Source organism: Chiloscyllium plagiosum, unplaced genomic scaffold, assembly GCF_037043375.1.
Source record: "Chiloscyllium plagiosum isolate Xiang-an unplaced genomic scaffold, Cpla_swu_hap1 HiC_scaffold_1, whole genome shotgun sequence".
NCBI classification, from domain to species: domain Eukaryota; kingdom Metazoa; phylum Chordata; class Chondrichthyes; order Orectolobiformes; family Hemiscylliidae; genus Chiloscyllium; species Chiloscyllium plagiosum.
The window spans coordinates 8380450-8396027 of NW_028270139.1; the positions used below are offsets into that span (position 1 = coordinate 8380450).

At 44.4% G+C, this 15578-nt stretch overlaps 2 protein-coding genes across 3 annotated transcripts in view; one reads left to right on the forward strand and one right to left on the reverse strand.

The window, feature by feature from the left end:
- Positions 1-15578, forward strand: part of ttc29 (tetratricopeptide repeat domain 29) — a 573216-nt gene that overhangs the window by 101928 nt on the left and 455710 nt on the right. For both annotated transcript variants that reach the window (XM_043699397.2, XM_087986781.1), the window contains exons 4-5: positions 8763-8986; positions 10530-10715. In XM_043699397.2, coding sequence (XP_043555332.1) covers positions 8763-8986; positions 10530-10715 — 410 coding nt within the window. The remainder of the gene's footprint in view (positions 1-8762; positions 8987-10529; positions 10716-15578) is intronic.
- The window catches only part of LOC148152063 (uncharacterized), a 68621-nt gene continuing 64102 nt past the window's right edge, over positions 11060-15578 (reverse strand). Inside the window, exon 6 of the mRNA XM_087998167.1 lies at positions 11060-11135. Coding sequence (XP_087854293.1) covers positions 11060-11135 — 76 coding nt within the window. The remainder of the gene's footprint in view (positions 11136-15578) is intronic.

The window sequence follows — 15578 nt, forward strand, 5'->3', positions numbered from 1 at the left end:
TTTTTACAAACCCACCGACTCCCACAGCTACCTGGATTACACATCTTCCCAGCCCACCTCCTGCAAAAATGCCATCCCGTATTCCCAATTCCTCCACCTCCGCCGTATCTGCTCCCAGGAGGACCAGTTCCACCACAGAACACACCAGGTGGCCTCCTTCTTTAGAGACCGCAATTTCCCTTCCCACGTGGTTAAAGATGCCCTCCAACGCATCTCATCCACATCCCGCACCTCCGCCCTCAGACTTCACCCCTCCAACCGTCACAAGGTCAGAACGCCCCTGGTACTCACCTTCCACCCTACCAACCTTCGCATAAACCAAATCATCCGCCGACATTTCCGCCACATCCAAACAGACCCCACCACCAGGTATATATTTCCCTCCCCACCCCTTTCCACCTTCCGCAAAGACTGTTCCCTCTGTGACTACCTGGTCAGGTCCATGCCCCCCTTCAACCCACCCTCCCATCCTGGCACCTTCCCCTGCCATCGCAGGAATTGCAAAACCTGCGCCAAGACCTCCTCCCTCACCTCCATCGAAGGCCCTAAAGGAGCCTTCCACATCCATCAAAGTTTTACTTGCATATCCACCAATATCATTTATTGCATCCGTTGCTCCCGATGCAGTCTCCTCTGCATTGGGGAGACTGGATGCCACCTAGCAGAGCGCTTTAGCGAACAACTCCGGGACATCCGCACCAATCAACCACACCGTCCTGTGGCCCAACATTTCAACTCTCCCTCCCAATCTGCCGAGGACATGGAGGTCCTGGGCCTCCTTCACCGCCGCTCCCTCACCACCAGACGCCTGGAAGAAGAACGCCTCATCTTCCGCCTCGGAACACTTCAACCCCAGGGCATCAATGTGGATTTCAAGAGTTTCCTCATTTCCCCTTCCCCCACCTCACCCTAGTTCCAAACTTCCAGCTCAGCACTGTCCCCATGACTTGTCCTACCTGCCTATCTTCTTTTCCACCTACCACTCCACCCTCCCCCCCCCCCGACCTATCACCTTCATCCTCTCCCCCACTCACCTATTGTACTCTGTGCTACTTTCTCCCCACCCCCAACCTCCTCTCACTTATCTCTCCACCCTTCAGGCTCTCTGCCTGTATTCCTGATGAAGGGCTTTTGCCCGAAACGTCGATTTTACTGCTCGTCGAATGCTGCCTGAACTGCTGTGCTCTTCCAGCACCACTAATCCAGCATCCACATTCATTACTTGGCCTCCCAAACATGTTGTAACTAATAGTTAGAAGCAAATAGTGTCAGAGTCCACTTCTGAACGCATCCCAAAATTAGGGACGACACTGCCTTGCCCTCTTTAAGTAGCCAGATAGGTGTTTGTCGTTCTTGAGTATCATAAATTTCTGACCATAAAGGTATTGATGGAATTTCCTGACTACAAATGTGACTGCCAATCCTTCTTTTTATTTTTATCTGTAATAGCCAATGACCTGAATGCATAAGCTGGTGGATGTTTATCTCTGTTGGTCCACCTACGAAGTAATACCACCCCAATGCCATACGGGGGGCATCGTATGTCAGTACCACATCTTTCTTGGGATCAAAGTGTGCCAACACCTTAGAGAATGTTAGCTTTTTTTTACTTCATTGAAAGCTAGGGCTTGTCTTTGAGACTATTTCTAACACTCCCTTTTTTTTTTGGAGTTGATGCAAAGATGCCAGAATAGCTACCAGGTTATGTATTAACTTGCCATAATAATTTATCAGACCAAGAAATGATCTAAACTCTTGGACAGACATAGGAACCGGGTACCTTTGATTGCCCTCACTTTATTTTCCAGCAAGTTTAACCAGGTCTTGGAGCCTCTATAGCCCAAGTAGGTCACTTAGGGGGCCTGAACACACATTTTTCCCTTCTTGGATGTACACGTACCTTGGGAAAATGCCTTAAGACTATATTCAAGTTCTGCATGTATTCCTTATTAATTTTCCCTCTTGTCAGGCTGTCATCAAAGCAGTGCTGTCCAAATGGCAACCTGAGATTGACCATGCAAAATGTTCTCAATTGTCTGTTGAAAAGTTGAACAGGCAGACGATATCCTGAATGGTAGTCTCATATATTAGTACAGTATAGGTCTTAATTGTAGCATATGTCTGGGAATCTTCATCTGTGCACAATTGCAAGTAAGCTTTGCTCATGCTCAGTTTTGTGAAGGACAGACCTTCTGCCAGCTTTGCAATTAAATCCTCTTGGAGAGATTGGGTATTTATCCAACTGCAAAAAAAGCGGTTTAGTATTTGTTCAAAATCCCCACAAAGGCGAACTGACCCATCGGACTTCAAAATTGGTTTGTGCGATGCTGTCCATACCATGAATTGGACTGGTTTGATGGTTCCTTCATTTTCCAGCCTTCTGATTTCACCCTTCTGAAAATGCTTACCTCAAGTCAATGATGACTGTTGAGCAAGTTTCTTCAAGATCATGCTTTACTCTCGTTGCCACTGAAATAACTCTACAGAGCCCTGTATTCCATCATCAAGTCACCCCTTATTTACAAATGAACAGTCCTTGACTCTAGTACTGCCTCGTACAGAGTCAGGCGCTAAAGTGTCAGTATCCCTGACTCTCAACCTTCTGCCAGCTAGAGCTCCCTGACTGGATCAATATAACAGTCCCAATCAGGGAGCTCATTTTGTATGAGGTCCAGCTGGCTGACCACGTTACAGTCACTACAGAAGGCATACTAACTGATGTGAGTATCTCTGCTGGTGGGGGGACAGTGGCAAAGTGTGGTAGTGGTCCTCCTCCTCCTCGTCAGAAGTGAATGACCGATGTTGGAACTCTATCCTGTGGAACACTTGCATGACAGAATGTAGAGACCAAACATAAATCTTCAGAATGTGCTGATGTTCAAATAGATGTCTGTACAATGAACAGCACAGGCTTGTCTAAGGCTCCTTAGATTTACTAGAAGGAGAGACCTGGCAAGAGTTAAGTGCCATGAGAGGCAGAAATCTGATGAGAATTCTGTAGAAAAATTGAAAATCGCACAGGGAAAGAGGTTGCTTCATTGGTTTTTGGTTTTTGTTTTGCTTGTTTATCTTTCAAACCTGTATAATTTATTAGTAACTATAAGGTTTTAATATTAGTGGTCAGGTTCACTGGTAGTGCTCAAGCTTCTTGGGAGTTGCAGAGTTTATTAATTATAGATGAAGCACAAAAAATTAGCACGTATATAAGATAGCAGGACAGGTATGTGTGGCAGTTGTTGAGTGATGAATTAATGAGTACCCGTGTGTACCATGGCAGATAGTCTGACCTAAGGGTCTGGAGCTCAACAAAGTCTAGCTCAGAGTCCATGAGTTTAATGCTGAATTACAGAAACTGCAACAAATCACAAAGGGTACATTTATTTGGACAATTTGTTCCAAAAAGTCCTCATATTCCACAGGATAGTTCCTTCAAATTTGTTTAATATCAGGAGACAGGAGAGTAAGTCAGGTAAGAGAATCGAGAAAGTAGAAATAGAGAAGGCACCTCAGCCTTTTGCAATTATTCTTGCATCTATGTGGATGAAAATGGGGTCTGCAAGGTGGATGACTGAATTAACTGTGGCACCATGCAACAGGAAACCATTCAAGTGAGGAAAATTAACAAGGATACAGTGGCAGTACAGAACAGTAAATTCAGGCAGATTGACATAGTTCTGTGCAACAAGAGCAACATTCTGGTTTCAAGATTCAGGATATATGCTGTAGACTGAACAAGACCTTAAAGTGGGAGGGCTGGATCTAGTAGTTGTATCTGTATCAAGAGACATGACATAGTTAGGCATAGAATAGAGTTTCTACTTGGGGACTATGAGTAACTAGGGAATATACTAAAAAAGCAGAATTTCAAAGGTCATGTTCCAAGCTGCATCCAGATTGGCATAGGGCATGCAAAATGGTTGGCTCCAAGATTGGTGCGTGAGAAAGGGGTACTGTCACATGTATTGGGAAAGTAAGAGGCATACCACTAAGACAACCTTTGTTTGAACCTTGCTTGGGCTGGTTCTGGGGAATCCCATATTTAATGGCTGAGGATGCTATAAACTAAATAGTCGGGGCTAGGTGATCAACTGTTGGACTATAACCTGGGGTTGTGTGATTTTTAATTTTGTCCATCCCAGTCCAACACCAGCACCTCAACGTCATAACTGGAGTATGGCAGAAGAAGGGATAAACTATAAAACTTAAGACTTTCCCAGCAGATCACAGAATTGTCATTATGTATTTGGTTCATCTTATCTTCACTGGCTGTCAGAGAGTTTTAACTTTATGTCAATCTCCTGCCTTTCCCTGTAACCCTGCACATTGTTTCTGTTTAAATAATCATTCAATGCCATCTTAAATACCTCAGTTGAACCAGCCTCCACCATACTTCCAGGCAAGACATTAACCAATTACCTTAACTACCCACTGTGTGAAAACATTTTTTTCTCACCTCTCAATTACATCTTTTGCAGAGCACATTTATCAGCAGGAATAGTTTTTACCCCATCTAGTTTATGTTGACACCTTGTGATTCTGAAAACTTTTATCAGTTCTCCACTTAACTTTTTCAAGCACTCTGGATTCTCTACTGACCATAAAATCCAGACCATTATTGCAATATCTGTAAAAGTACCACCAAAAGTAGCATAGGGAAACATCACAGCCAGATGTGAGAATTTTAACATGGAAGTATCTATAGACCTTTCGATGCAGTATTTGATCCATGCTTACATTTTAATACAATAGATATATTCATTTGACAGTACGGAACTTAAATATTGCTGAAAAAAGACAGATTTCATTTAAGCTTTTCATCTTGCCCCATTAGGACAATATACAAAAATACAAATTCAAGGCAAAAAATTCAAGGAAAACGTTCCCAACTTCTTCAAACTTTCATCATAACTGAAGTGACTTATTCCTTGAACCATTCTCAGAAACCTGTTCTGCACTTTCTCCAATGCATTTACATTTCTTTAGTGTGGCACCCAGAACTGTACGCAATATTCCAGCAGAGGTGTAAGTATTGTCTTCTATAAATTCATCATAACCTTCCTGTTCTTCTATTCTGGGCTTCCACTTATAAAGTTTAGAATATTATATGCTTTACTAACAGTTCTCTCTTCCTGTCTCACCACTTACAAGTATGTACACACCACTTCTCTCTGATCCTGCACACCCTTTAGAATAGTACCGTTTATGTTATACTGTCTTTGTACCAAAATACATCATGTTACATTTCTCTGCATTAAACTTCACCTGTCACCTAATAATGTCCTTTAGAAGTTCTATGCTGTTCTCACAGTTTACAATTCTGCTAAATTTTGAGTCATATACAACTGTACCCTGCATACCAAGATCTACATCAATATATAGAAGAAAGCAATGTTCCCAAAGCCACCCTTGGAAAACTTCACTGCAAACCTCTGTCAGCTTGAAATTAGTGATTATTCTTTGTTTCTTATTTTTTGGCCATTTTTCTGCAGGCTGCTCTTTTATTCCATGTCCTATAACGTCTTTAACAAACAAATGTCATACTTGAGATGTGGGCATCACTGGCTGGGCCAGCATTTATTTCCCATTCCTATTTGTCCCACAAGGGGTGGTTAACAGTCAACCACATATTGTGTATTTGCAATTATATGTAGGCCACACGAAATAAGGGTGGCAGATGATTTCCTTTCCTAAAGGACATCAGTCAAAGAATCATACAACATGGAAACAGACCCTTAGGTCCAACCAGCCCATGTTGAACATAATCCCAAACTAAACCTGTCTGCTTCTGGCTCATAACCCTCCTCACCTTTCCTATTGGCTTTTTTCCCAACAATTGGCAGTTGTTTCATGGTCATAACTTCTAACTCCAGAGTTTTATTGAACTCAGATTGCGACATCTGCCACGGTAGGATTTGAACCTAGGTTCCCCAGAACATTACCTGTGCCTCTCAATTAATAGCTGAAAATGTGTTGCTGGAAAAGCGCAGCAGGTCAGGCAGCATCCAAGGAGCAGGAGAATCGACGTTTCGGGCATGAGCCCTTCTTCAGGAATCCTGAAGAAGGGCTCATGCCCGAAACGTCGATTCTCCTGCTCCTTGGATGCTGCCTGACCTGCTGTGCTTTTCCAGCAACACATTTTCAGCTCTGATCTCCAACATCTGCAGTCCTCACTTTCTCCTAGTTGATTTTAACCTACTGCGAATCCTCTTACAAGGATGCCTTCCTTGAAGAAGCTCTCTTCCTCCCTCTACAATTCCTGAAGCAGGGCTCATGCCCGAAACGTCGATTCTCCTGCTCCTTGGATGCTGCCTGACCTGCTGCGCTTTTCCAGCAACACATTTTCAGCTCTGATCTCCAGCATCTACAATCCTCACTTTTTTTTCCCTCTCAATTAATAGACTAGCAACAATACCATTGTTAATCTGGTGGGAACGTCCCCTTTTATGCTTCACATTTTTGTTGGAAACTAAGAAGTTGAGCCTCTTTCATTGAGATGTAACTGGATTTTCAACTCATGTTCTAAGTAACAATCAATGCTCACAACAAATATAAGACTGAAAATAAATCTTACAATTATAGGATGCTGTTAAATGATTCCGTTATAATTAATTTACTAGTTTTGAAAGTCTTTTTAAAATGTTTCAAAAACGTTTGTTCCTAACATTTCATTTTATATTTTAACCCCCAATATATCAAGATGTTTACATGATGTATAAAATCTGAAAAAAAAAATGTTGGATCAATAGTGCTTTTCATTTTCTGGCTGGTTTTGTGTGTAAATTCTTTAATGTGATCAGCTGCTTGGTCAATTTAGTCATATCACCACAGGTTTACATTGGAAATCCCTATTAAACTACATAATAATTAGTTGTATGTTGAAACTCTAAGAGTTTTCATTCTAGACAGATCGCTTGATCTGTCAGGGCATTTTTTAGAGTCAGCAGCAAGCACTCTGGATTCTCTACTGACCATAAAATCCAGACCATTATTGCAATATCTGTAAGAGTACCACCAAAAGTAGCATAGGGAAACATCACAGCCAGATGTGAGAATTTTAACATGGAACTATCTACAGAACCTTTCAATGCAGTATTTGATCTACACTCATATTTTAATATATTTAAAATACAATAGATATATTCATTTGACAGTACGGAACTTAAATATTGCTGAAAAAGGCAGATTTTATTTAAGCTTTTCATCTTGTCCCATTAGGACAGCTTACAAAAGCACAAATTCAAGGTGAAAAAACAATATTGCACAAGAGGAGAGTGTTGATTCTTTGGTGAATTGACTCTGATTGATAGAGGCATTACCATGGAAAATGCACCATTAATGCTGATTAATGGATAATAGCCAAACTTTGTTTAAATTTTAGACCAGGCAGATTGACTGTGATTGGTCATGGCATTTTCCTGAGAAATGAACCCGCAAATGGCTGTCAGCAATTTTGTTGAGTTAGAATGTGTACATGTCCCTTCGAGGCACTGTGTATTAATGTATATAGCTTCCAGTGCCTGAATGTGCACGATACTGTGAGCTCATTGTCAACCGTTGTTCTCACAGTCAAGATTATCAAGTAAATGTCTAATTGTTAAACACAGTTGCACATTTTGCAAGTGTGAACTGGTTGAATAAGGTCAATACTTGGTCAATAAGGTCTATTGTGAACACCCAAAGGAATGTACTGTTTGATGTGATTCACTAGTCTTTGCGATATATGGCCTCCATACTTGGCATCACATTGGCACTGAAATTCATATACAATGTTCAGCAATTCCTCTACTTTTGTTTCTGGTTGCTCTGGCCTCCAAGGTCTATGCATGGCAATGACCTCCAGAATCACCATGTGTGGAACCTTGGAGCAGCCATGAAATTTCTAGAGAAAATTGACCATGTTACTCATTGGTGTGAAGGCCAAAACATTTATGAGCTTGATTACAGCATCCTATTAATGGAATTACAAACAGAGTGAACTTACTGTACCTTTTCCAACTCTTTGCCAACTATTTGCTGGTTCATTTCTCAGGGCAATGCCCTGGCTAGTCAGAGTCAATCTGCCTAGTTTAAAATATAAGCTAAGCCTGACTATTATCAATTAGTATTAATGAGTGCTTTCTCCATGGCAATGCCTCTACCAACCAGAGTCCACTTGCAAACCAATCAGCATTCCTTTCGAATGCAGCAGAAATATTGTTTTTTACGTTCAATTCTTGCCAAATGTCCTAATGCATGCAAGATGGTAAGTTTCCACAAAATGTGCCTTTTATCAGCAATGCACAACAGATATTTTAGATTTAAATCAGTGAAAATGTAATAGCTTTATTAAAAGTAATGCACTGTGCTTTAATCAAAATAGTTTACTGTTAATGATGGGAGAAAAGCTAGTTTGTTAATATTAACTCCTGCATCCATTATGTACCCGATTGGTACATTGTGACGTATCATTTGTGATACTGATGCAGAAAATTTCTTCTTTGAAATAGTGATCAATTACACTTTCTTCTAGCTTTTTATTGGAAATCTGCCATGTACAGTGTTGTCTCCTTGCTTAGTTTATCAGAAGGCTAGACATCGTGCAATTGTTAAGATAATTGTTACCTATAAAATTGCATTACAACCTACACCTATCAGTGCCAAACCAGCCACTGGAATATAATAACAACCTAATGCAAATTAAAATGTTCTGTATTGATTGCAAAAGTATAATACATTCAAAGAAAAAACAGAGCATTTAACACATTTCTCTTCTTAAATCCCAGTTATAGGAATTCGCACAAACATAACATCTGTTTAGACATGCTTCGGCAGGGTTATCATAGGTCCTTTTCAGAACTCACTAATCTGATCCTGAACTGGAATGCTGTAAGGGAGGCTTCAGGACCTGGGTCAGACATATGGATGGAGGAACCTCTGGACAAGCAACATGATAAGCTGGATCATCTTCAGTATTTCCTGATCAGGGCAGAGGCAGCTCAAAGAGCAGGTAAATGAGGAAGTCACAGGTATTGACAGCACCAATGCTTGTCTGAAGGAGAATGAAAATGGCTTCAGGTAACAATTAATGACATTTCTGAAAACTTGCACATAAAAGCTTCACTTGACAAAGCTTTTATGTATAATATTTTGTAAGGTAACTAAATATGCATTGAGACATGGACATTTTACCTACCCAATTCCATGGTTTCCATTCTGTATCATTAATAACATGAATGAATGTCTAAAGCTTGGCAATCTCCTTTATTTCATATCGATAAGAAATTCATCTTGAAGATTATATGTAAAGAATAGCATTGGAATTGTGGCAATAGTTATCTAAATATATGTGCAGATGCGTTCTTAAGAAAGAAAATGTTAAAGCTATAGTTAGTGATATAATGTTATTTCATGTTAGCTACCAACTGCTATAATAAGAAACAATCTTAGAATGGGTGTTTTCTTTTGCATTTGTGTTGGAGCATGTAGACCAGGAAGTGATTTGATTACTGCAAAGTAAACTAAAGATTACACTTCAACTCTATTAGTCAGAACAAATTTAATTAATTTATATTTTGGGACAGACTTTCTTCTGGCCAGTTGTTATGCCAACGTAGATGGCCGTTGAACATGGAGACTTTGCAGAATCCCCATTGTAGCATGCTCCTAAGGAATTGCCCAAGAAATTGACTTTTTTGCAAGACAATTCCTCTATGCTAGGATCCCTCCAAAAATTTCCATTTAAATCAGTGACTTCAGATAGTTCTTATGAAATTCAGTAAATTAGTTACCCAAAAAAAATTAGGCAATTAAATGGATACATACACATTCCTGAGTAGCTAGCTGTTAAACTGACCACATAGTTCACTCACACACCACAAATATATCTCACCATCTTACCTCTTCACCTCTGCCAGACCTCACCCAAATACCTGGGACCTAAACCAAACACCTTGCATCCCCCACCAGGTCTGACCTGATTTTTCTCTCCCTAGTAACCAGCCACTTCTGCTGTGGCTCTAACCTGACCCCAGTGTCACCCAGTCCACACACCCAAATACCTCTCCAACCAGACTTGACCTGAACACATTTGCCAGGCCCATAATAAACACCCCTCCCTCTACCTGTCCTGACCCACACCCTAACAATCACACCAAATTTGATACATTTTTTGGTTTAGTAGCAGCTGTCAAAGTGGTTATCAGGATATTTAACTTCTACAATACAGTAATTTCCTACTGTGAGAAGGGAAATTTGGCAATTCTGAAAGAACTGTCAGAATGGAAGTAGAACTCTGCATTTCTAAGGGAGCCTTTAACAGAATCTCCATTAAAAATATGGAACTTGCATTGTGTTAAAAAAAAGTTCCAAGGTGGCAACTTGTTATGTTGCCATTCCCTGCGAAATCTAATTTTGCATTTGTAATGAGGACTCAAAAAAAACAGTTCTTGATTCTAAGTGTCCTGATATTACAGCACAGTTTCTATGGAAATGTATTTCTTACATATTTGGCATAGACATTTCTTAAAAGAACCTTTCCCTTCTTTCTTTAGGGAAGTTTGAGGAAGTCTACAATAACCAACTTTCACTGGCATGTTACTTTAAAACTGTTGGGGACAAACTACTTTCTGATCATTTCTTCCAATCATGCCTCAGTACTGCTGAAATGATCACCCCAGAGGGGCACCAGAAAGCAGCAGAAGCACATGCTAACATGGGCACGGCCTATGAAGAGAAAGGTAACTCATATTTTCCTCACTTCTGTGCTAATAACCTGGAGCCATCTGAATAGATTGTAATACGTACAGTCAGTTCTGCTATAACACGTGTTTCTTCAAGGCAAATTGGCTATAACACGATTGAAGAATTTAGACCATTATTGTTAGAAAACGAACTTTCCTGACCATAATTGGTCATTACGCAATTCCAGTCCCATTGGTTTAAATGGTGCTGCTATTATGCAATGTTCTTATAACATGGGATTGCACGAGAATGGAACTATTGCATTACATCAGAACAGACTGTACCACAACTTGCACTTTGGAGGCGATACTTTACATACCAAACTGTCAGTGGGTAGCATTTATTCTTGCTGGTTTTCAGCATGCCCATCTCGAATAATGATTTGATCAGATAATTTTTGTCCCTGTTCATGCTGACTATTTTAAAGCAGAAATTTGTAAAAACAATAAATCATCTTTCAACTTATTATTTTTTGAGTATGGGAAAACCTATTTTGTCATACTTCATTTTATTGTAAATTGTTTACAACAGAACTTTACAGTAATCAAATTCTGTTTCTGATATTAAAAGTTTGGATTATTGCCTGTGACCTCTTCCTACTCTGTCAAATAGTTTTTGTTCATATAAGGGGATGAAGGTGGAAGAGAATTTCATTTTGTAGCAGAGATGAATTGCCATAGTTTGGATTTTAGTTTTGCCAGCAGGTAATTTAAAAATATATATATAATTACTAATCTACACACTATTATGCATTATTTATTTGTGAGTACAAATTGAAAGTTGAAAACAAGAAATTGCCCCATGGAGGATTTGAAGGTGATGGACAAGAAAACATTAAAAACAGAGCACTAAATTGCCCTTTTTTTTCCTCAAAGCTGCTAATCCTGATTGGAGAGTAGCAGACATTGGAAAAACTTGGTGAATCACTCAAACTATTTCATGAAGTTCATGTGAGCAGTCAAGATGAATTTATAAACAAAATCAAAAATTGCTGAAAACACTCACTGTATTTGTGGAGAGAAAATAGAGTTCATGTTTTGGGTCTAGTGACCCTTCAGAACTAATGGTAGCTAGGAAAAGGTTGGTATTTATGCAGAAGATGGGAAGGGGGGAGATGGGGAGGAGTAAATGATAGGGGGAGATAGAGCCCAAAGTGAGAGAAAATAGTTCGACAGACAAAGAAATGGGTAAAGGTTAGCCTAGGAGAATTAATAACTGCTAATGGAGACTGTTAGTGGCTGACAATGAGTTGCTTGTAGTAGCAGCCTATGTGATGACAAGCCTGGTGTTTGGGGAATAGGGTAAGGACATGGGCCCTAAAATTAATGAACTCTATTTTGAGTTCAGAAGATTGCAGAGTTCCCAGTTTGAAAATGAAGTGTTCTTCCAGCCTGCACTGAGTTTTACTGGAGCTTTTTAGCAAGCCCAAGACAGAGATATTGGCCAGGGAACACAGTAGTGTGTTGAAATGGCAGGCAACCAGAAGCTGCGGCAGAACATTGATGTCCTGCAAAGTGGTCATCCAATCTGTGCTTCGTCTCCCCAATTTAGAGACCACATTGTGAGCAGCGAATATAGTAGACTAGATTGATTGAAGGAGAAAGTGAGGACTGCAGATGCTGGAGATCAGAGCTGAAAAATGTGTTGCAGGAAAAGCGCAGCAGGTCAGGCAGCATCCAAGGAGCAGGAGAATTGACGTTTCGGGCATAAGCCTGAAGAAGGGCTTATGCCCGAAACGTCGATTCTTCTGCTCCTTAGATTGATTGACGTGCAGGTAAATAGCAGGTTCACCTGGATGGGGCCTTGGATATTGAGGAGGGTTGAAGTAGATAGGCTGGTTTTACACCTTCAGTCATTGCATGGGATGGTGCCATGGGCTATGGGGAGGTGTTGGGAATGGAGTAGGAATAGACCAAGGTGTCCAGGAGAGAACGGTCCCTGAAGAAGGCTGACAAGGGAGAGAAGAGGAATATATGTCTGGTGGTGGCATACTGCTTGAGATGGTGGAAATGGCGGCTAATGATCTTTCACATGTAGATGCTGGTTGGCTGGTAGGTGAGGATGAGGGGAATCCTATCACTGTTATTGGAGGGAAGAGAGGAGTGAGGGCCAAAGTGCTGAAGATGGGATACAGCTGAGGGCCCTATCAATCGTGGTAGTGGAAATCCTCATAAGGAAGGAAGTGGACATTTGAGAGGCTCCTTGTCGAAGTTAGCATCATCAGAACAGATGTGATGGAGACGGAGAAACTGAATAGAATGGAATAGAACATCCTTTATTGTCATGTGCACTCCAGTACAGAAGTCCAGTACAGGAGTACAGTGAAAAAGTATTACAAACGCGACCTAAAATAATGCCATCTTAGGTACATTTACGTATTTACAAATCTTGAATACAAAACAAGAATAAAAGGAAAAGTAATAGCATTACTGAAAGTCTCTAAAAAAAATTTAGAAATATGATAGTTATAACATAGTTAAATGATTGACATTACAGTGTGGTAAAGAATTTCAAGTAGCAGCAGCCCAACATGTGATCTCACCACCCATGCCAGGCCCTAATCCAACAACTGTCCCACTCTGCTCCAAGCCTCCAGTCCACTCTGCACCGGCACACAACAGCAACACAGTAAGTTGCACTGCTCCAGGACTTACCACCACTTGCATTGCTCCGGGACTCGCTTCCCCTCGTGCTGCTCCGGGACTCGCTTGCCCTCGCGCTGCTCCGGGACTTGCTTCCCCTCACGCTGCTTCAGGACTCGCTTCCCCTCGGGCTGCTCCGGGACTCGCATACCCTCGGGCTGCTCCGGGATTCGCTTCCCCTCGGGCTGCTCCAGGATTCGCTTCCCCTCGGGCTGCTCCGGGATTCGCTTCCCCTCGGGCTGCTCCGGGATTCGCTTCCTCTCAGCCTGCTGCGGGATTCGCTTCCCCTCGGGCTGCTCTGGGACTGGCTTCCCCTCGCTCTGCTCTGGGACTGGCTTCCCCTCGCTCTGCTCTGGGACTGGCTTCCCCTCGGGCTGCTCCGGGACTGGCTTCCCCTCGCGCTGCTCCGGGACTGGCTTCCCCTCGCGCTGCTCCGGGACTGGCTTCCCCTCGCGCTGCTCCGGGACTGGCTTCCCCTCGCGCTGCTCCGGGACTCGCTTCCCCTCGCGCTGCTCCGGGACTCGCTTCCCCTCGCGCTGCTCCGGGACTCGCTTCCCCTCACGCTGCTCCGGGACTCGCTTCCCCTCGGGCTGCTCCGGGACTGGCTTCCCCTCGCGCTGCTCCGGGACTCGCTACCCTTTGCGCTGTTCCGGGACTGGCTTCTACTCGCACTGTTCCACGACTGGCTTCACCTCGCGCTGCTCCGGGACTCGCTTCACCTCGCGCTGCTCCGGGACTCGCTTCCGTTCGCGCTGCTCCAGGTCACGCTTCTCCTTGTGCTTCTCTGGGACTCGCTTCCCTTCATACTGCTCCGGGATTCGCTTCCCCTCGCGCTGCTCCGGGACTCGTTCACCTCGCGCTGCTCCGGGACTCGCTTCTCCTCGTGCTGCTCCGGGACTGGCTTCTCCTCGCGCTGCTCCGTGACTGGCTACCCCTCGGGCTGCTCCGGGACTCGCTTCTCCTCGCGCTGCTCCGGGACTCGCTTCTCCTCGCGCTGCTCCGGGACTCGCTTCTCCTGGCGCTGCTCCGGGACTCGCTTCTCCTGGCGCTGCTCCGGGACTCGCTTCTCCTGGCGCTGCTCCGTGACTCGCTTCTCCTCGCGCTGCTCCGGGACTCGCTTCACCTCGCACTGCTCCGGGACTCGCTTCACCTCGCACTTCTCCGGGACTCGCTTCTCCTCGAGCTTGTCTGGGACACGCTTCCTCTCACGCTGCTCCGGGACTCGCTTCTCCTCGCGCTGCTCCGGGACTCGCTTCTCCTCGCGCTGCTCCGGGACTCGCTTCACCTCGCGCTGCTCTGGGACTGGCTTCACCTCGCGCTGCTCTGGGACTGGCTTCCCTTCGCGCTGCTCTGGGACTGGCTTTCCCTCGCACTGCTCCGGGACTCGCTTTCGTTTGCGCTGCTCCGGGACTCGCTTCCCTTCGCGCTGCTCCGGGACTCACTTCACCTCGCGCTGCTCCGAGACTGGCTTCCCCTCGGGCTGCTCCGGGACTCGCTTCACCTCGCGCTGCTCCGGGACTCGCTTCACCTCGCACTTCTCCGGGACTCGCTTCTCCTCGAGCTTGTCTGGGACACGCTTCCTCTCACGCTGCTCCGGGACTCGCTTCTCCTCGCGCTGCTCCGGGACTCGCTTCTCCTCGCGCTGCTCCGGGACTCGCTTCACCTCGCGCTGCTCCGGGACTCGCTTCACCTCGCGCTGCTCTGGGACTGGCTTCACCTCGCGCTGCTCTGGGACTGGCTTCCCTTCGCGCTGCTCTGGGACTGGCTTTCCCTCGCACTGCTCCGGGACTCGCTTTCGTTTGCGCTGCTCCGGGACTCGCTTCCCTTCGCGCTGCTCCGGGACTCACTTCACCTCGCGCTGCTCCGAGACTGGCTTCCCCTCGGGCTGCTCCGGGACTCGCTTCACCTCGCGCTGCTCCGGGACTTGCTTCTCCTCGCGCTGCTCCGGGACTTGCTTCTCCTCACGCTGCTCCGGGACTGGCTTCCCCTCGGGCAGATCCGGGACTGGCTTCCCCTTGGGCAGATCCGGGACTGGCTCCCCCTCGCGCTTTTCCAGGACTGGCTTCAGCTCGCTCTGCACCGGGACTGACCTCCCCTCGCGCTGCTCCGGGACTCGCTTCACCTCGCGCTGCTCCGGGACTCGCTTCACCTCGCGCTGCTCCGGGACTTGCTTCTCCTCACGCTGCTCCGGGACTGGCTTCCCTTCGGGCAAATCCG